The following is a 22,168-nucleotide window of genomic DNA, read 5'->3' as shown; positions in this document are numbered from 1 at the left end:
TCCGTTCATCTTTCCCTCGATCCTGACTAGTCTACCAGTCCCTGCCACTGAAAAAGATCCCCACAGCATGATGCTGCCACCACCATGCTTCACAGTAGGGATGGTGCCTGGTTTCCTCCAGACGTGACGCTTGGCATTCAGGCCAAAGGGTTCAATCTTGGTTTCATCACACCAGAGAATCTTGTTTCTCATAGTCTTTAGGTGCCTTTTGGCAAACTCCAAGCGGGCTGTCATGTGCCTTTTACTGAGGGGATTCCATCTGGACATAAAGGCCTGATTGGTGGAGTGCTGCACAGATGGTTGTCCTTCTGGAAGGTTCTCCCATCTCCACAGTGGAACTCTGGAGCTCTGTCAGAGTGACCATTGGTTTCTTGGTCACCTCCCTGACAAAGGCCCTTCTCCCCGGATTGCTCAGTTTGGCCAGATGGCCAGCTCTCGGAAGAGTCTTGGTGGTTCCAAACTTCTTCCGTTTAAGAATGATGCAGTCCACTGTGTTCTTGGGGACCTTCAATGCTGCAGACATTTTTTGGTACACTCTCAGATCTGTGCCTCGATACAATCCTGTCTCGGATCTCTACGGACAATTCCCTTGACCTCATGGCTTGTTTTTTTTCTCTGTCAACTGTCGGAGCTTATATAGACAGATATGTACCTTTCTAAATCATGTCCAATCAATTGAATTTACCACAGGTGGACTCCAATCAAGTTGTAGAAACACCTTAAGGATGATCAATGGAAACAGGATGCACCTGAGCTCAATTTCGAGTCTCATAGCAAAGGGTCTGAATATTTATGCATATAAAGTATTTCTGTTTTTAACTTATAATAAATTTGCTAAAAATTCTAAAACCTGTTTTTGCTTCCTCATTATGTTGTATTGTGTGTAGATTGATGAGGAAAATGTTTTATTTAATCAATTTTAGAATAAGACTGTAATGTAACAAAATGTGGAAAAAGGGAAGGGGTCTGAATACTTTCCGAATGCACTGTATGTTTCCATTCTGGACCCACTCTTAGCCAGATCCCTGCAGTCCTCGTTTTCACACTTATCAACAAAGTCGGCGCTGCGACTCACATGACATTTGCCTGTGTTCCACTGTGTTCCACTGTGTTCCTCCCCCCTTATACACATAAAACATGACTTAATGTACCCACAAAAACAGAGAGGGAGTGGTAGGGTGAGGCGTGTGTGTGTGTGTGTGTGTGTGTGTGTGTGTGTGTGTGTGTGTGTGTGTGTGTGTGTGTGTGTGTGTGTGTGTGTGTGTGTGTGTGTGTGTGTGTGTGTGTGTGTGTGTGTGAATTACGATATCACTAAGGTTGCAGGAAGTGTTGGGTTGCATTTCACATGCCAACTATTAAAGACTACAGTCTCTCACCCAGCCCTGGTCCTGTCTGGGGTTCTGTGGGGTTAATTATACTGGGACACCTGGTGTACAGTCAGGTCACAGCACAACACAGAGATCTGTCAGGAACATGACATATTAGCTTCATAAACCATTCATAAGCTTTGAGTGGGCCCCTGTACCCTCATAGGGCCAGACTGGGGCCACGCGACAATGATAGAACACTAACAAAAGCCTTATGAAACCTAGATGCCCTGGGGCTTTGATAACAGACCACCATTTCCACTCTTTCTTGCTCTTCTTCTCTACCCCTCAATTTCTCAAACTCTCTATTCCTCCCACCAAAAAAACATCATGAATTCCTCTTAAACCCACGAACTCTGCGGGTAACACAATATGGGAGAAAAGGACACGTGTCACTTCCTGTCTATGTAGATGATAGGTTTAGAGAGGAGGACGTTATCCTTTCAGTCAGCCACCAAGGGGCCATAAGGCTGTCTGACTGACTGACTTTCTGACTGACTGACTGACTGTCTGACCTGTTAACACAGGGAGCAATATTCTTAAAGAGATCAGTTCAAGCTAAACTTTGAATCCCCAAAGAAATCCACACATACCACTGTGTGCCTTTTCAATCTGCTCTGCACTGTCTCTCAGATCCGATGCTCTGCAAAAGGGAGCAGAACAACTGGAAGAGGCTTCAAAGGAACCATACGAATCCAAGAGAACCCAGAACACTTGTAGAACATGCAGACATTTTCTCTCTCTCTCTCTCTCTCTCTCTCTCTCTCTCTCTCTCTCTCTCTCTCTCTCTCTCTCTCTCTCTCTCTCTCTCTCTCTCTCTCTCTCTCTCTCTCTCTCTCTCTCTCTCACTCACTCACTCTCTCACTCTCACTCTCTCATTGGCAGAGGAAGAATATTGAAGAATGACTGTGTCCAGATTTTTAAAACCCTCTGGGCCTCTTCTTCTCTCCATGATCACAGACTGTGGACGTCCCTCCTCACAACCACACGCGATATGGGGCCAGCTGATGTTAGTGTAGCACCCACTACTACTGTCTCGTAACTGGTCATAAGCTCTCAACTGTTTACCATGGGAGCAAGTCCAGCACTGTTTGTTTTGGTCCCAAAAAATTCTAGTCACCAAAAATGTGTCTTGTGATGAAGGCAGATGAAGATAAAGTGTGACAGCCAATCATCCACCATTTCTCTTTTACTCTCTGATGCGTAGACAAGGCATGCCTTTGTAAGAACAACGCTGGGTGCCCGCCAGGATATCTTCTCTGAAGTGTGTGTGTGTCATCAGAGTAAACCAGTTCAAGGGTCAGAGAGGGAGAGTATAGAGTTGTTGGCAGTCTAGGGGTGCTCTGGCCCTGTGTCTGTGTGTCTGGGAAGAGCTGCTCTGGCCCTGTGTCTGTGTGTCTGGGACTGAGCTGTTCTGGCCGTGTGTCTGTGTGTCTGGGACTGAGCTGCTCTGGCACTGTGTCTGTGTGTCTGGGACTGAGCTGCTCTGGCCCTGTGTCTGTGTGTCTGGGACTGAGCTGCTCTGGCCCTGTGTCTGTGTGTCTGGGACTGAGCTGCTCCGGCACTGTGTCTGTGTGTCTGGGACTGAGCTGCTCTGGCCCTGTGTCTGTGTGTCTGGGACTGAGCTGCTCTGGCCCTGTGTCTGTGTGTCTGGGACTGAGCTGCTCTGGCCCTGTGTCTGTGTGTCTGGGACTGAGCTGCTCTGGCCCTGTGTCTGTGTGTCTGGGACTGAGCTGCTCTGGCCCTGTGTCTGTGTGTCTGGGACTGAGCTGCTCTGGCCCTGTGTCTGTGTGTCTGGGACTGAGCTGCTCTGGCCCTGTGTCTGTGTGTCTGGGACTGAGCTGCTCTGGCCCTGTGTCTGTGTGTCTGGGACTGAGCTGCTCTGGCCCTGTGTCTGTGTGTCTGGGACTGAGCTGCTCTGGCCCTGACAACAAAAGCATGTGTTTGTGTGCGTGTTCACATGACTGTGTCCATGCGTGTTTGTTTGTGAGTAAAGAGGGAGTGGGGCTGATGGGAAATGTAAGAAGTCTACCACAGGAATGTCTCAATAACTCATGCATTAGGGCCGAGACCTGTGTGAGAAACTGACAGTGTTCTTTCATTGACACCTACTGTACACACACAGCGGGACACACAGCGGGACACAGAGCGGGACACAGAGCGGGACACACAGCGGGACACACAGCGGGACACACAGCGGGACACAGAGCGGGACACAGAGCGGGACACACAGCGGGACACAGAGCGGGACACACAGCGGGACACACAGCGGGACACACAGCGGGACACAGAGCGGGACACAAAGCGGGACACAGAGCGGGACACACAGCGGGACACAGAGCGGGACACACAGCGGGACACAGAGCGGCGGGACACAGAGCGGGACACAAAGCGGGACACAGAGTGGGACACAGAGCGGGTCACAGAGCGGCGGGACACAGAGCGGCGGGACACAGAGCGGCGGGACACAGAGCGGGACACAGAGCGGGACACAGAGCGGGACACAGAGCGGCGGGACACAGAGCGGCTGGACACAGAGCGGGACACAGAGTGGGACACAGAGCGGGACACACAGCGGGACACAGAGCGGGACACACAGCGGGACACAGAGTGGGACACACAACAGGATACAGAGCGGGACACAAAGTGGGACACAGAGCGGGACACAGAGCGGCGGGACACAGAGCGGGACACAGAGCGGGACACACAGCGGGACACAGAGTGGGACACAGAGCGGGACACACAGCGGGACACAGAGCGGGACACACAGCGGAACACAGAGCGGGACACAGAGTGGGACACAGAGCGGGACACACAGCGGGACACAGAGCGGGACACACAGCGGGACACAGAGTGGGACACAGAGCGGGACACACAGCGGGACACAGAGCGGGACACAGAGCGGGACACAGAGTGGGACACAGAGTGGGACACAGAGTGGGACACACAACAGGATACAGAGCGGGACACAGAGTGGGACACAGAGCGGGACACAGAGCGGGACACAGAGTGGGACACAGAGCGGGACACACAGCGGGACACAGAGCAGCGGGACACAGAGCGGCGGGACACAGAGCGGCGGGACACAGAGCGGCGGGACACAGAGCGGCGGGACACACAGCGGGACACAGAGCGGCGGGACACAGAGCGGCGGGACACAGAGCGGGAGACAGAGACACTCTCAGGTGAGCCAGCGGCAGCTCCCCTTTACTGTAGGAGGGGCCCTCTATATACTTTAATAAGGCATATGCTCCGGTACTCCTGGGACACTGAGCCAAACTGAATTACCCAGTTAGACTCAGCCACAATGACATTCACTTCACTGTGTGTTTGCTAATGTGGCTGGCTCAATGTGTGTTATGGTTATTGTGAGGGCCTCTGACAACGCACTGGTGTGTGTGTTCTGTACTTTCTGATTATGTAACACAGTTGGTATGTAACTAACTCGGGATGTCTGTGTGTTTGTGTGTGTGCGTGCATGTGTGTGTGTGTCTACCGACAAACATGCTTGATTGGAGGAGCAAAAAGGGGAATTCCTATTGCATGTTAGCTGACTCCATCTCTATACAGATTACACCAATCAAGACCACCACTAAAAACACTGCATGAATTCTCTTTTGAACCTTACTTAAATGGGACCTCCACTCAATAAAACACACACAAATCACATAGAAATGATAGTTTGAAATAAAACGAAAGCAGTAAATGCCATTAGGAAAGCCTGAGACGACCAATATCACCACAGACTATTGAGTTCCAGATAGTTCTCGTCTCTAACTAACCATTGGTCTAACTCAGTCAAGTCTGTAATTGAGTTCTAGGTAGTTCCGGGTTGAGAGCAATGGCGGAATGGGAGAATGGAGAAATGGAGGGATGACAAAAGCCCACAAGGGGCAAACGCTTTGGTACCCTTCCTTTGCATGCCACACCATGTACCCTGTGTCTTCAACGAGTACACCTATGATTTCTATTGTAGAACTGTTACAAGGAACTCTTTCAGGACCTCATACATTCAATACCGTAGGGCTATAACTAACACTGAATTATTATTACTGTTACTACAGTATATGCTGAGCCTCACAGGATTCTTTTTCTCAAATATGTCATTAAGGTGAGAAGAATAAGTGTTTGATGTTCCAGCATCTAAATCAGTTGAACCTAAGCCACTCATGCAGAGTCAAAAACATTGTACATCTATATAATCCATATCATCTGAAACCGTCCAATTAAGACTGAATTGTCTATCAATTTCCTTTTGTAGAATGTTCGAGAATGAGACATCTCATGTATGATTGTTCCATCTATTCTAAATCGTTTTTTCAATAACGTACCTCATTGCCAGAGATGAATGGAAGCATTACACAGCCATCCTGTCGATGAAACAGATGGAGACAAGGAAGGACTGTGTACAATCTAGTAATTCAGTCATCCAGTCAGTTACTGTTGAGGTCTGAATGATCCTCATACTGCATTAATATCCTGGACCACTAGCATTCAAACCAACACACTGATGCTGCTAATGGAACGAAGAGCTGTTGGACCAGAAATGAAAGATGGGAAAAGAGATAGAGTTGGATTGAGTTCTACAATAAAGGAGTAGTCTCACCAGGTATCTCTCTTCACCTTTCATCCCTGGTGTTCGGATGAGGTGATTCTGCTCCCCCCTCCAGTCCCCGAAACGTCGGAAGAAGTAGTTGGAGAGGAAACGGTTAATGGGGTCCCGTATGATGTTGATGTAGACGGGCTGCTCTATCCTGAACCTGACAGACAGAGGGACAGATGGATGGACACATTTATACAGGGTACATAGTACAGTTCTTCACAGTGGAGCAGTATTGGGGCCTAGTTGATAAGGAGATGGGCAACTGACTTACACTAAGTGTACAAAACATTAGGAACACCTTCCTAATATTCATTGCACCTCTTTTTTCCCTGAGAACAGTCTCAATTCGTCGGGGCATGGGCAAGGTATCGAAAACTTTCCACAGGGATGCTGGCCCATGTTGACTCCAACGTTTCCCACATTTGTGTCAAGTTGGCTGGATGTCCATTGGGTGGTGGACCATTCTTGATACACATGGGAAACTGTTGAGCGTGAAAAACCCAACAGTGTTGCAGTTCTTGACACACTCAAACCGGGAAACATAGCACCTACTACAATACCCCGTTCAAAAGCACTTCAATCACTTCTTCACCCTCTGATTGGCACACACAATCCATGTCTCAATTGTCTCAAGGCAAGTCTCCTCCCCCTTCGCTACACCAAGGTTCCCCAACTGGCGGGCCGCGGGTGATTGTATTTGGCCCCCCAAGTTTGGGCTCCTTGCGGTCAATTTGCTGTCTACAAATGATTTGTACATTAAATCAAATGTCAAGACTTTTCTGAAAATGTAAACTAGCAAGGCGGTTCTGATGAAAACATTGTCCATTCATAGCTACAACAGTGAAACCACTGTTTCAGGTGGTTCTGTGTGCCATTGACACCTTAGCATCATAGATGGATGGATGGTGCCAGTTGTCATACGTGGTGTGCTCTGCTGTAGTTACCGGGTGAAGTTGAGGAAGTGGACATGTCTGGTGTAGAGGAAAGGCTGGGGGATGTTGCTGATGTTCCTCATAAGGTCCACCTGAAAGACACACATCAAGAGAAATGACTGTACTAGTCAATACTTGTATCAAAGACAGTATGTCTCCCCAGGATGGAACCAGAACCAAACATAAAGTTCATTTAGAACCATTTTCACTAAACCCTTTTGTGCTTTAATAGGCGATGATGGAATAACTGTAATTAATGACACATTCATTTCACATGTTCTGGCTTCAGCAGAGAAATCGATTAAGAGGTTGTGGAGATCCCCTTTCCACTGTGTTAAAACCTGACAACATCATCATGTTGGAGACCCCCTGTCCACTGTGTTAGAACCTGACAACATCATCATGTTGGAGGCCCCTGTCCACTGTGTCAGAACCTGACGACATCATCGTGTTGGAGACCCCCTGTCCACTGTGTCAGAACCTGACAACATCATCATGTTGGAGGCCCCCTGTCCACTGTGTTAGAACCTGACAACATCATCATGTTGGAGACCCCCTGTCCACTGTGTTAGAACCTGACGACATCATCATGTTGGAGACCCCCTGTCCACTGTGTTAGAACCTGACGACATCATCATGTTGGAGACCCCCTGTCCACTGTGTTAGAACCTGACGACATCATCATGTTGGAGACCCCCTGTCCACTGTGTTAGAACCTGACAACATCATCATGTTGGAGACCCCCTGTCCACTGTGTCAGAACCTGACAACATCATCGTGTTGGAGACCCCCTTTCCACTGTGTTAGAACCTGACGACATCATCATGTTGGAGACCCCCTGTCCACTGTGTCAGAACCTGACAACATCATCGTGTTGGAGATCCCCTGTCCACTGTGTCAGAACCTGACGACATCATCGTGTTGGAGACCCCCTTTCCACTGTGTTAGAACCTGACGACATCATCATGTTGGAGACCCCCTGTCCACTGTGTCAGAACCTGACAACATCATCGTGTTGGAGATCCCCTGTCCACTGTGTCAGAACCTGACGACATCATCATGTTGGAGACCCCCTGTCCACTGTGTTAGAACCTGACGACATGATCGTGTTGGAGACCCCCTGTCCACTGTGTCAGAACCTGACGACATCATCATGTTGGAGACCCCCTGTCCACTGTGTCAGAACCTGACAACATCATCGTGTTGGAGACCCCCTTTCCACTGTGTTAGAACCTGACGACATCATCATGTTGGAGACCCCCTGTCCACTGTGTCAGAACCTGACAACATCATCGTGTTGGAGATCCCCTGTCCACTGTGTCAGGACCTGACGACATCATCATGTTGGAGACCCCCTGTCCACTGTGTTAGAACCTGACAACATCATCGTGTTGGAGACCCCCTGTCCACTGTGTCAGAACCTGACGACATCATCATGTTGGAGACCCCCTGTCCACTGTGTCAGAACCTGACAACATCATCATGTTGGAGACCCCCTGTCCACTGTGTCAGAACCTGACAACATCATCATGTTGGAGACCCCCTGTCCACTGTGTCAGAACCTGACAACATCATCATGTTGGAGACCCCCTGTCCACTGTGTCAGAACCTGACAACATCATCATGTTGGAGACCCCCTGTCCACTGTGTCAGAACCTGACAACATCATCGTGTTGGAGATCCCCTGTCCACTGTGTCAGGACCTGACGACATCATCATGTTGGAGACCCCCTGTCCACTGTGTCAGAACCTGACAACATCATCATGTTGGAGACCCCCTGTCCACTGTGTCAGAACCTGACAACATCATCATGTTGGAGACCCCCTGTCCACTGTGTTAGAACCTGACGACATCATCATGTTGGAGACCCCCTGTCCACTGTGTCAGAACCTGACAACATCATCATGTTGGAGACCCCCTGTCCACTGTGTCAGAACCTGACAACATCATCATGTTGGAGACCCCCTGTCCACTGTGTCAGAACCTGACGTCATACAGGCTGGAGCGAGATCCCCAATCCCCTCATCTCCCATTATTACATTAATGAGAGGAGCTAAACCACACCACATGTTATGTTATCCCTCAGTGGGTCTCCCTGTTGATAAAGCCCATCTGTATATCTGGTTCTAGTGTGCTGGTGATAGCCAGGACTTTCTGAAAACGACATCTACCCAAAACACTGTCCTCAGGTTTCATTCTGTGAAACGACTAGCAGAGAAAACCGATTGGAACAATGAAATGTTCGCATTGTGTACTGTTCATAATCATATGTAAAAGATGCTCATTCACAGTTTTGTGTTCCATATCATCCCAGCCTAGGTGGATGTTCTCCACCTCTGTGGTTCCCCAGGCCTGTCAAGAGACAGGTTCGGACCTGTACCCCAGGTGAGCTCCATGGTGGGGGTCACACCTGGCCCTGACCCCTGGGGGTGGAGATGGGACAGGTGGGACAGGGAAACGAAGGTGGGGTGGCTAACAACCCTCTAAATACTGAGGGCTGACCCTGTCATAACCTTGGCTGAGCTCACCAGCATTACTCAATAAACTGAAGGAAAAACATGAAGGCCTTGATATCTATTGCGACTTGTTATATAGCCATTTGTTATCTAGTGTGATAGCATTATGGTTCATATGCCTACAATCAACAGTTGTAAATCTTTTGGGACATATTTTGACGCTGTGTTTGGAATGAAACAAGTGCTGCTGCTCCATAAACATCAATGAGAAACTGTGACGTCACTGCTAGTCTGTTTGGACAGGCTATCTGAGGCCCCAGTCACACGAGAATTTGACAGCCCCTACTCTCTCTCTCTCTCTCTCTCTCTCTCTCTCTCTCACATTCTCCCTCCATACAGAAAAAGCTAAATTCTGCTGACTTCCAGACCAATTAGCCATAAGCTTATACCCCCCACTACACCCCATCCCCTCTCCCTGCACCCTAAACACATTTGGGTTGATTTAATGGCTATAGGGAAGGCCAAACACACACACACACACACACACACACACACACACACACACACACACACACACACACACACACACACACACACACACACACACACACACACACACACAACCCCCCTCTCATTCAGGAAGGGAGGTGAGTAGAGGAAGAAGGGGAGAGAGGAAGAAAGACTGAAAGAGGAGGATAGTCTGGGATTCCAGAAATATTTGATGCCCCTCTCCCCTCCCTCTCTTCCTGATTGAAGGCTGTGCCTTATAGGCTTCCTGGTTGGGCTCCGCAGACCACTGGGACTGGGCTAGTGTAAACAGACTCAACTTTTCTGCTATTGCTACTGCATATGTCCCTCAACACCTCACCCCCACTCCCCTCACCTCTCCATTCAATCTCTCCACCTCACCCCTCCACACTCCTCTCACTTCTCCCTTAAAACCTTCCACCTATTTAAAGTCTGCTACTCCAAGCCGGGCCAGACCATTTCAATGTTTTAATATCCGTGGTAGCTAGTATTCAGGAACATGGGTTCCATGGCAGAGCTGCGTTTGTTTGCTGTGTAACATATTTGGTGAGAGAGAGAACATAGCACCACACAGCAACACAGAGAAACTCACAGAAAAGCTGTGTTGCTATTTCTGACCAAGCTAAAATAAAGCCATCTCTCTCTCAGATCTTGTAGTCTGGCTATAGAGAGAGAGACAGGTCACTATAAGATGTGGGTACATAGGGCTCCACAGGGCTCCAAAGGGTAGGGGACCTTAACCTGTTTGGCTACCCTGGCTGGGACACTCGGTTCTGGGCAAACACATTAGCAGGCCACTGGCTGAGCCAAAGGATAATGGTCCAACACTCTAGTCCCCAGCCAGACTGGAGCTAAGGAGACCAGCATCTCTAAACTTAGACAGCATGCATCTGGATCTGCATAAGTCAACACACACGCACACACACAGCTACTCTAAGAGGACGTGTTAGTGGACCATAGACAGAGGTGTTTTATGTCTCTCTCTCTCTCTCTCTCTCTCTCTCTCTCTCTCTCTCTCTCTCTCTCAGAGGCTTAATAATTCTAGTACAGCCAAGCGTTCAGGGTTGATGAATGTTTAAACTACCTGTTTCAATATTAGCTTTAATTAAATATTTACTTCAAATCCAGTAACGGTTATGAATATTTAGCATCTACTGACCATTCAAACATAAAAAGATTTCTACAGCACATTTTCACACTGATAAAAAAGGCCTATGAGGATATGAAACATTACCACATAGACTATGACACAGGAATACACCATTATTCTCTTCCTCTATGAAGAGTCTGAGAGTCTGCTTAAGTTGGTGTTAGGCGGCAGGAAGTGTAATTTATAGAAGGGCATATGAGGGCATATTTTATTGGTCTGGCACTGATGGAAGATGCCTGAGAGGGGTCCTACCACAAGACAGGTGTGCCTAGTTAACTCCAGTCAGTACAGTCAGCTTTCTAATTAAAATGTTCCACAAATATCACTAGAATAAAGGAAGATGAAGAGAGGGAGAGAGAGTCAGAGAGAGAGAGAGAGAGAGATTGAGAGAGAAAGACAGAGAGAGAAAGACGAGAGAGAGAGATAGAGAGAGAGAGAGAGAGAGAGAGAGAGAGAGAGACAGAGAGAGAAAGACAGAGCGAGAAAGACAGAGAGAGAGAAATAAATACCTATTTTTGATCATGCAGAATGACTAGCGTTCAGTAATGTTTTAATTTGTGTTGGCATTTCCCATGACACAGCCTGTCATTTCAACATGTTTCTGAGGGATGCGGTTTTAAACACACGCAGCACTTCCTCTATAAATGCTGTGTTGATGTCCTTAAGATGTTCTTGGAAATCATAAAAATACATTTCCCATCCCTTCAGCCTGTTCTTAGAAAGACTGAAGGACAATACAGTAGCTTGCTGTGCTACAGCTTTAAGTGATAGCATTAGGACATCACTACCACTTCTTGTGGTAGTGATGTCCTAATGTCATGTTGCAGAGAGAAACATGTGCTGTTTTATAATGCTATTCTAAACATTTTGTCATGATAAAATGTTGCAATTTTAAAGCTAATTTCCAGCAATTCTACAGTTTTTGCCATGGGGCAGGGGAAAACATTTGCTGTTTTATAGCTCATTTCATGCTTTTGTTCACATTTTGCAATGAGGCTGAGATAAAATGTTGCAGATTTAAAGCTAATTTCCTGCCATTCTACACATTTTGACATGAGGCTGAGAGAACATTTTGCAGTTTTAAACTTAATTTCCTGCAATTCCACACATTTTGCTATCGTGTGCTATCAAACATAAGAAAATGGGTTGTGGGCCCCCTGGAGGTTGGGGGCCCCGGGGCACGTGCCCCTGCGTGGCAATTTTGTAATCGGGCCCTGCTTCCGGTCATCATACAACAAGGCAACGCTCCCCACTCCTCCCATCTCTGACCCTTAAAGCACACCCCCTCAACCACCACTGATCTCCCTCCCTTTCTCCATCTTTACCCGTTCATGCTTGGTGACACGTGTCATACCTGTTAATGCTTGGTGACGCGTGTCATACCTGTTCATGTTTGGTGAGGCGTGTCTTGTTGTGGATGTCTGAGGAGACCAGGTTGAACTGATGTCTCTCTGCCAATAACCTTAGTAGGATGACTACCGTCCTACTGCCACACTTCCCCACACGATTATACACCACCTGACTGGGGAACGGCAGCACCTGAATGGGAGAACAACATAGAACACACACTGCTGAGGAGACGGAGAGCAGCAACAATGATCTCATCAAATAACAATTAGCTAACCAAAGCCATGATTATTGCCTTCTGGAGGTAACATAAGGCTAAGATAAGGGTAAGAATGATGGTAGGTACAGCTGAAACATGACACCAAGTAAGTGAGGACGAATTCAAATATGGTTAGGACGAAAGGAAAGAAGAAAAGAAAGTGAAGAAGGGGAACACTGCCAAAGGGATTGGACTGCTCCTTCTCTTAACTCTTACTCTGTCCTTCCTCTCTGACCTCTGACCTGTCTTTTGTGTCTATTTTCCCAGGGGGCTGTTCTCACTCGACCCCCGATGCCCTGCCATCCTGCAGATAAACTCCACACGAAGTGCTTTATCAGGCACACACACACACACACATACAGATACAAACACAGCACACACACTGGTCACTGTAACGCATCCCTGGATTCCATCTGATAGCAGAAGGATCACTGAAAGAAGGACAAAGCTAGTAACAGTTAAATCTGAAAGGTGTCGTCAGGGATGCTCCTAACCTTTTCCCTGTCATGACTTCAATGAAGCCTTTTTTTTATTACAAATACAAAGAGTGAAGAATTCAGCGGCGGGAAATTCCTGCCGGCATTCCCAGTCTGGAATGGTAGCTGAGATTCCCCCTGGGGGACATTCTACACATCTGACAGGGACACTGAAGACATGTCTACTGCAGTACAACTCAGGGTTAGGGGATGGTGCTGAACCCCATGACAGGCATTTTAGAGTAGTGGTCCACATGTCTGTGCCTTTGTGTGTGTGTGTGTGTGTGTGTGTGTGTGTGTGTGTGTGTGTGTGTGTGTGTGTGTGTGTTTTTTTTCTCCATGTTTACCCCTACATGACCTACAACTCCTGTATCCCAGTCCACAGTGTTTTGTATGATGAAACCCAGAGCGGTTAGGGCCACACACACCACTTCATTTTGCACCTCTATCCTGAACTGTATCCCTGCCTGCCTCGCCCCAGCAGCACAGTAAAAACAGGGCCTGTCACGTATCAATTTGAGGACAGCCCGTCACTTTATCAACAACGTATTTCCTGTTTTTCCAGATTACTGGAGTTACAGGAAATCATCAGAGGATAAAATGCTCTGGCAGCGGGTGGAAACAGAAATATGTGTGTTGTTTGGCCTGGGCTTGAAAGAGGGTGGGATGATGACAATCCCCTGTGATAACTTTGTTTGCACAACTTGTGTTGATAGGCATGAGTCTGTCTGTGTCGTGTCACATGGTTTACACCCTTCACTCCCCTTTGATAAAACATCATCAACACTGTATGAGGTCGTTCTAGACCTAAAGTGGGTTTATTTAATAGAAAAAGGTTTAGAAAAGAGGGCTGTATTCAATCAAAACCTATGGCCAGAACAGTCTGGCGCTAGAAAAAACGAAATATTCCTCTTGCACATCCTGACAGCGGAATTGGATCCAGCTAAGAAATGAAATAATTCTGAAAGTGTGAAACAATAAGACAGTCAACTCTGTATCAATTCTCACAGCACAGAACGACATTTGGTTCCAGGGAGTCAGTTAAACAGGCCTACCATGTCTCTGTTTTTGTAGTAATACCAGACCTCTTAGCTTATCACATTCTAATGGCAGTGATAACATATCTGCTGTGTTTGTATGAAGAAAAAAAACATCTGGGTTTGTTAGAATTAGCTCACAGAGGGCAAGGAACCCTAGGGGCTTAGCCACCCCAGTACAACCCCTCTGATGTGGTTGCTAATGGTAGCTAGCTGTGGCAAAACTTTGATCTGAAAAGAGGGAAGAAAAATAGCGGGAAAACCACAAATAGTAGCCAGGCAGCCAGTATAGCCTACACAAGAGCACAGCGCTTTACAGTAGCCTATAAGTCACCCACTAAACATAGAGCACAGCGCTTTACAGTAGCCTATACGTCACCCACTAAGCATAGAGCACAGCGCTTTACAGTAGCCTATAAGTCACCCACTAAGCATAGAGCACAGCGCTTTACAGTAGCCTATAAGTCACCCACTAAGCATAGAGCACAGCGCTTTACAGTAGCCTATAAGTCACCCACTAAGCATAGAGCACAGCGCTTTACAGTAGCCTATAAGTCACCCACTAAGCATAGAGCACAGCGCTTTACAGTAGCCTATAAGTCACCCACTAAGCATAGAGCACAGCGCTTTACAGTAGCCTATAAGTCACCCACTAAGCATAGAGCACAGCGCTTTACAGTAGCCTATAAGTCACCCACTAAGCATAGAGCACAGCGCTTTACAGTAGCCTATAAGTCACCCACTAAGCATTTAGCCTCTTTTTTTTGGTCCTGTTGGGATGTTTTTGTTGCAGTTTGGACTGGCCTTGATTTCAACGTCCAAGGACATAGATTTTTGGTTGGGTCCGGACCAAATCTGAACCAATCATATATGTCTATTTTTGGTTCAGATTTTGTCCGGTCTGGACCGGCCTTTATTTCAACGTCCTCAAGACGTTCGGTCCGTACCACCCTATATTTGGCCCAATCATAGACGTCTATAATTGGTTAGGATTTGGTCCGGTCTGGGCCAAATCTGAACCAATCATAGTCACTACAGTACCAGTCAACAGTTTGGACACACCTACTAATTCAAGGATTCTTCTTTATTTTTACTATTTTCTACATTGTGGAATAATAGTGAAGACATCAAAACTATAAAATAACACATACGGAATCATGTAGTAACCAAAAAAGTGTTAAACAAATCAAAATATATTTGATCCTTGATATTCTTAAAAGTAGCCACCCTTTGCCTTGATGACAGCTTTGCACACTCTTGGCATTCTCTCAACCAGCTTCACCTGGAATGCTTTCCCAACAGTCTTGAAGGAGTTCCCACATATGCTGAGCACTTGTTGGCAGCTTTTCCTTCACTCTGTGGTCCAACTCATCCCAAACCATCTCAATTGGGTTGAGGTCGGATGATTGTGGAGGCCAGGTCATCTGATGCAGCACTCCATCACTCTCCTTCTTGGTAAAATAGCCTTTACACAGCCTGGAACAAATGATAGTTCCACTAACGGCAAACCAGATGGAATGGCGTATCGTTGCAGAATTCTATGGTAGCCATGTTGGTTAAGTGAATCTTGAATTCTAAACAAATCACTGACTGTGTCACCAACAAAGCACCCTCACACCATCACACCTCCTCTTCCATGCTTCACGGTGGGAGCCACACATGCATAGATCATCCGTTCACCTACAGTGAGGGAAAAAAGTATTTGATCCCCTGCTGATTTTGTATGTTTGCCCACAGACAAAGAAATGATCAGTCTATAATTTTAATGGTAGGATTTATTTGAACAGTGAGAGACAGAATAACAACAAAAAAATCCAGAAAAACGCATGGCAAAAATGTTATAAATTGATTTGCATTTTAATGAGGGAAATAAGTATTTGACCCCCTCTCAATCAGAAAGATTTCTGGCTCCCAGGTGTCTTTTATACAGGTAACGAGCTGAGATTAGGAGCACACTCTTAAAGGGAGTGCTCCTAATCTCAGCTTGCTACCTGTATAAAAGACACCTGTCCATAGAAGCAATCAATCAATCAGATTCCAAACTCTCCACCATGGCCAAGACTAAAGAGCTCTCCAAACATTTCAGAAACAAGATTGTAGACCTACACAAGGCTGGAATGGGCTACAAGACCATCGCCAAGCAGCTTGGTGTGATTATTCGCAAATGGAAGAAACACAAAAGAACTGTCAATCTCCCTCGGCCTGGGGCTCCATGCAAGATTTCACCTCGTGGAGTTGCAATGATCATGAGAACGGTGAGGAATCAGCCCAGAACTACACGGGAGGATCTTGTCAATGATCTCAAGGCAGCTGGGACCATAGTCACCAAGAAAACAATTGGTAACACACTACGCCGTGAAGGACTGAAATCCTGCAGTGCCCGCAAGGTCCCCCTGCTCAAGAAAGCACATATACATGCCCGTCTGAAGTTTGCCAATGAACATCTGAATGATTCAGAGGACAACTGGGTGAAAGTGTTGCGGTTAGATGAGACCAAAATGGAGCTCTTTGGCATCAACTCAACTCGCCATGTTTGGGGGAGGAGGAATGCTGCCTATGACCCCAAGAACACCATCCCCACCGTCAAACATGGAGGTGGAAACATTATGCTTTGGGGGTGTTTTTCTGCTAAGGGGACAGGACAACTTCACCGCATCAAATGGACGATGTACCATCAAATCTTGGGTGAGAACCTCCTTCCCTCAGCCAGGGCATTGAAAATGGGTCGTGGATGGGTATTCCAGCATGACAATGACCCAAAACACACGGCCAAGGCAACAAAGGAGTGGCTCAAGAAGAAGCACATTTAGGTCCTGGAGTGGCCTAGCCAGTCTCCAGACCTTAATCCCATAGAAAATCTGTGGGGGGAGCTGAAGGTTCGAGTTGCCAAATGTCAGCCTCGAAACCTTAATGACTTGGAGAAGATCTGCAAAGAGGAGTGGGACAAAATCCCTCCTGAGGTGTGTGCAAACCTGGTGGCCAACTACAAGAAATGTCTGACCTCTGTGATTGCCAACAAGGGTTTTGCCACCAAGTACTAAGTCATGTTTTGCAAAGGGGTCAAATACTTATTTCCCTCATTAAAATGCAAATCATTTTATAACATTTTTGACATGCGTTTTTCTGGATTTTTGTTGTTGTTATTCTGTCTCTCACTGTTCAAATAAACCTACCATTAAAATTATAGACTGATAATTTCTTTGTCAGTGGGCAAACGTACAAAATCAGCAGGGGATCAAATACTTTTTTCCCTCACTGTACTCTGCGTCTCACGAAGACACGGCAGTTGGAACCAAAAATCTCCAATTTGGATTTATCAGACCAAAGACAGATTTCCACCGGTCTAATGTCTATTGCTCGTGTTTCTTGGCCCAAGCAAGTCTGTTCTTCTTATTGGTGTCCTTTAGTAGTGGTTTCTTTGCAGCAATTCGACCATGAAGGCCTGATTCACACAGTCTCCTCTGAACAGTTGATGTTGAGATGTGTCTGTTACATGAACTCAGTGAAGCATTTATTTGGACAGCAGTTTCTGAGGCTGGTAACTCTAATGAACTTATCCTCTGCAGCAGAGGTAACTCCCGGTCTTCTAACCCTGTGTCAGTCCTCATGAGAGCCAGTTTCATCATAGAGCTTGATGATTTTTGAGACTGCCCTTGAAGAAACTTTCAAAGTTCTTGAAATGTTCCTCATTGACTGACCTTCATATCTTAAATGAATGATGGACTGTCGTTTCTCTTTGCTTATTTGAGCTGTTCTTGCCATAATATGGACTTGGTCTTTTACCAAATAGGGTTAACTTCTGTACACCACCCCTACCTTGTAACAACACAACTGATTGGCTCAAATGCATTAAGAAGGAAAGAAATTAAAGAAATTAACTTTTAACAAAACTCCCCTGTTAATTTAAATGCATTTCAGGTGACTACCACATGAAGCTGGTTGAGAGAATACCAAGTGTGTGCAAAGCTGTCAAAGGGTTGCTACTTTGAAGAATCTCAAATATTTGTTTAACACTCTTTTGGTTACTACATGATTCTATATGTTTAATTTCATAGTTTTGATGTCTTCACTATTATGTAGAAAATGGTAGAAAGAAAAACCCTTGAATGAGTACGTGTGTCCAAACTTTTGACTGGTACTGTATGTTTCACAAGTTTGAACAGCACAGTACAGCACAATACAGTACTGTAGAGCACAGCAGAGTACAGTAAAGTACACAGTACAGTAAAGAAAAGTACAGTATAGTATAGTACAGTACAATACAGTAGAGCACAGTAAAGTACACTAAAGTAAAGAAAAGTTAAGTATTGTACCCTACTTTACTCTAATGTACTCTACTGAACTAAATTGTACTCTACTCTACTAAAGTAAACTATACTGCACTATACTCTACTGTACTCTAATGTGCTCTACTGTGCTCTATTGTACTTAACTGTGCAGTACTGTACTGTGATATTCAAACTTGTGAAACATAGCTTAGATGTCTATGATTCGATCAGACTTGGATTTAGTCAGCACCGACCAGATTTGTACTTGTTTGGGGGAGGAGCTCATTAGAATAATACTCAGCATGCTTTGCAAATGTTTGTTTTTACATTTTCATTTTGATTATTCAGCAGAAGCTCTTATTCAGAGCGACTTACAGTCATTGCATTCAACTAAGGTAAATAATCAACAGACTAAATACAGGCACACACTCAAAAATGCGTAACAGACATGCAGCGGCCTGAACATGCATACAGACTAGTGTCTGTAACCGTTACTGAGAATGTTATTGTAGCTAAAGTGGTCTTTTAGTTTAATCTGTGGATTGGACTACTTTGAACATCGTTACTGACAGATGTAAGGTTTTTATAAAAAATTAACCTATTGTAAATGCATGTGACAGATGGAGCAATAACACATATTCTGTTGTGATAGAATGCTTACTTCATTGAGAATGCATGTGCAGATGAAACTTGGCCATAGAATCAATGACTGAAAAATAAGTATTTTTCAACATCTGTAAATTATATATTTTCAACACCCAGAAAATATGTATTTCTGATGTCTGGAAAATATGTCTTTTCACCTTTTATTCAGCACCTAAATGCACCTGATTTCAATGTCCGCTAGTTAGTGCTTATGAGGTTGGTTCAGTTTCGGTTTGATTATGACAGAATAATCACGACTTTGGTTTCGATCATTTTTTACAACATTAAATGCACTATGCATTATGTGGGTTGAATGCTGTATCAACACAGAATAAAACTATTCATGAAGGTCCCATGATGTTAATGACTGCCCATTACTGCTTATTCACCATCATTTATTCACATTACTTTACTTTAACTAAATCATTTTAGTTGTTGTGTATATTACATTTGCTATATTCGATTACTTTATTAATTCATTCCAAGTCATCATCTCATCTCTACAGAGCTGCTGCCAGTGCTGACTGACAAAATCACTATTTAGGTAGGTCTTCAAAGGAAATAAGGCATACATTTATGATGCTGAATACCAACTATCAATCACTTAGATCATGTATTTTCAAGTAGAGATACATTGTGAAGCAACTGATCAATCCCGCTCAATTGTGCATTCTTCTGTGTCTTTTATGTAGCCCACGTAAAAGAAACACATACCGGACAAGTAGGGGCGCAATGTATTATAGTCATTGTAGTTAATTACCACATTTTATGCATTAAACTATATAGAATATTGGACTGTTGGAAACTACAACTCCCTACTACATCTCACAGTTCAGGCTTGATCTGATTTATCTCTACAGAAACTTCGCAATGTGCACAGAAAAATACTAACTAAATTAGTTGTTTAAAACTGAAAAATAACCGAAATGTCAGGTTAATCTCTCAGCCCTAACGTCCAGAAAATACGTATTTTCAACCTCCGGGAAATACATATTTGTACCTTTTATTCAGGACCTAAAATGCGAAATGACAACAGAAAAGAGGCCAAAAAGGCTGAACAAGGAGTTGGGTTAATAACCAATTACAAGTGTATTGAACTATTGAACTCCTATGTTTAAAATGAGTGCCCAATTAAAAGTGCTTTGAACTATGTTGAAAACAGGACCTTGATAGTGAGAGGAAAGAGGCACTATCAGTCATTTCTCTCCATTGTAAACCCACTGATCAGTGAGTTAACAAATTGCAGTGTTACTGTTACTCCATTTTTTATTTAACCTTTATTTAACCAGGAAAAGCCTATTGAGACCCAGAGTCTCTTTTTCAAGGGAGACCTGTCCAAGAAGGCAGCAACAATCATACTTTACAGAATTAAAACATACAACAATCAATACATTACAGAATTAAAACATACAACAACATGATCCAGCCTAAAAAAAGCATTTACACTCCTCTGTAACAGTCTCCCATCAATATTTTAAATTCATTCAGTGGCACTAACATATCTAGAGGAAGCATGGATTGTAGACTATTCCATGTGTCTGGTGCACAAGAAGAGAGGGCAGTCTTGCCTAATACTGTGAATGTCCTGGGGACTTTAAGTAGCAACACCTAGCAGACCGGGTATGGTAACAGACTACAGAGGTAAAGAGGGAGATTACCCAAAAGGGCTTTGTAGATGAACACATACAAATGTATCTTTCTGAGCTTATGAAGTGAGGTCCAACCTACCATTTGGTACAATGTGCAATGGTGGGTGAGTGACTTGGAATTTGTAATAAAGTGCAAGGATGCATGATAAACAGAGTCCAGTCTCTGTAAGACGGAGGAGGCTGCATGATAAACAGAGTCCAGTCTCTGTAAGACGGAGGAGGCTGCATGATAAACAGAGTCCAGTCTCTGTAAGATGGAGGAGGCTGCATGATAAACAGAGTCCAGTCTCTGTAAGATGGAGGAGGCTGCATGATAAACAGAGTCCAGTCTCTGTAAGATGGAGGAGGCTGCATGATAAACAGAGTCCAGTCTCTGTAAGATGGAGGAGGCTGCATGATAAACAGAGTCCAGTCTCTGTAAGACGGAGGAGGCTGCATGATAAACAGAGTCCAGTCTCTGTAAGACGGAGGAGGCTGCATGATAAACAGAGTCCAGTCTCTGTAAGACGGAGGAGGCTGCATGATAAACAGAGTCCAGTCTCTGTAAGACGGAGGAGGCTGCATGATAAACAGTCCAGTCTCTGTAAGATGGAGGAGGCTGCATGATAAACAGAGTCCAGTCTCTGTAAGACGGAGGAGGCTGCATGATAAACAGAGTCCAGTCTCTGTAAGACGGAGGAGGCTGCATGATAAACAGAGTCCAGTCTCTGTAAGACGGAGGAGGTTGCATGATAAACAGAGTCCAGTCTCTGTAAGACGGAAGAGGCTGCATGATAAACAGAGTCCAGTCTCTGTAAGACGGAGGAGGCTGCATGATAAACAGAGTCCAGTCTCTGTAAGACGGAGGAGGCTGCATGATAAACAGAGTCCAGTCTCTGTAAGACGGAGGAGGCTGCATGATAAACAGAGTCCAGTCTCTGGTAGACAGAGGAGGCTGCATTCATATACAACAAGTCACCATAATCAATTACAGAGAGAAAAGTGGCCTGAACAAGCTTCTTTCTAGCCATAAGCGGGAAGCAAGCCTTATTACGAAAATAAAAACCCAATTTCAATTTCAACTTTGTCACAAGATTATCCACATGAACTTTAAAGGACAACTTGCCGTCCAACCAAATACCTAGGTATTTGTAGGATGAAACTTTTTCAATGGATAAGCCACCAGATGTGACAATGCTAACGTTCTCTGGCGGAGTTCTAACTCTGGTAAAGGTCATGAATTTAGTTTGTTGTACATTCAAGACCAGTTTGAGACCTTAAAGGGAGGCCTGCAGTGACTGAAAAGCAGTCTGTGATTGTGTTCTGTCAGAAAGATAGTTCCTAAACCAATTTACTGCCCCTTCACTGAGACCAATGTTTCTGAGTCAGTAGCAGTCAGTAGCAACAATTCATGGTCAACTGAATAAAAGCCCTTTGATAAATCCACAAACAGAGCAGCACAATGTTGCTT

At 45.3% G+C, this 22,168-nt stretch overlaps 1 protein-coding gene across 1 annotated transcript in view; it reads right to left on the bottom strand.

The window, feature by feature from the left end:
- LOC106607986 (uronyl 2-sulfotransferase) overlaps window positions 1-22,168 on the bottom strand; it is a 130,251-nt gene that overhangs the window by 10,626 nt on the left and 97,457 nt on the right. Inside the window, exons 3-5 of the mRNA XM_014205533.2 lie at window positions 12,421-12,576; window positions 6,915-6,994; window positions 5,974-6,127 (exon numbers count right to left, since the gene is read on the bottom strand). Of these exons, the coding sequence (XP_014061008.1) occupies window positions 5,974-6,127; window positions 6,915-6,994; window positions 12,421-12,576 (390 nt within the window). The remainder of the gene's footprint in view (window positions 1-5,973; window positions 6,128-6,914; window positions 6,995-12,420; window positions 12,577-22,168) is intronic.

Source organism: Salmo salar, chromosome ssa06, assembly GCF_905237065.1.
Source record: "Salmo salar chromosome ssa06, Ssal_v3.1, whole genome shotgun sequence".
NCBI classification, from domain to species: domain Eukaryota; kingdom Metazoa; phylum Chordata; class Actinopteri; order Salmoniformes; family Salmonidae; genus Salmo; species Salmo salar.
This window is presented reverse-complemented; position numbering and strand designations above follow the sequence as displayed.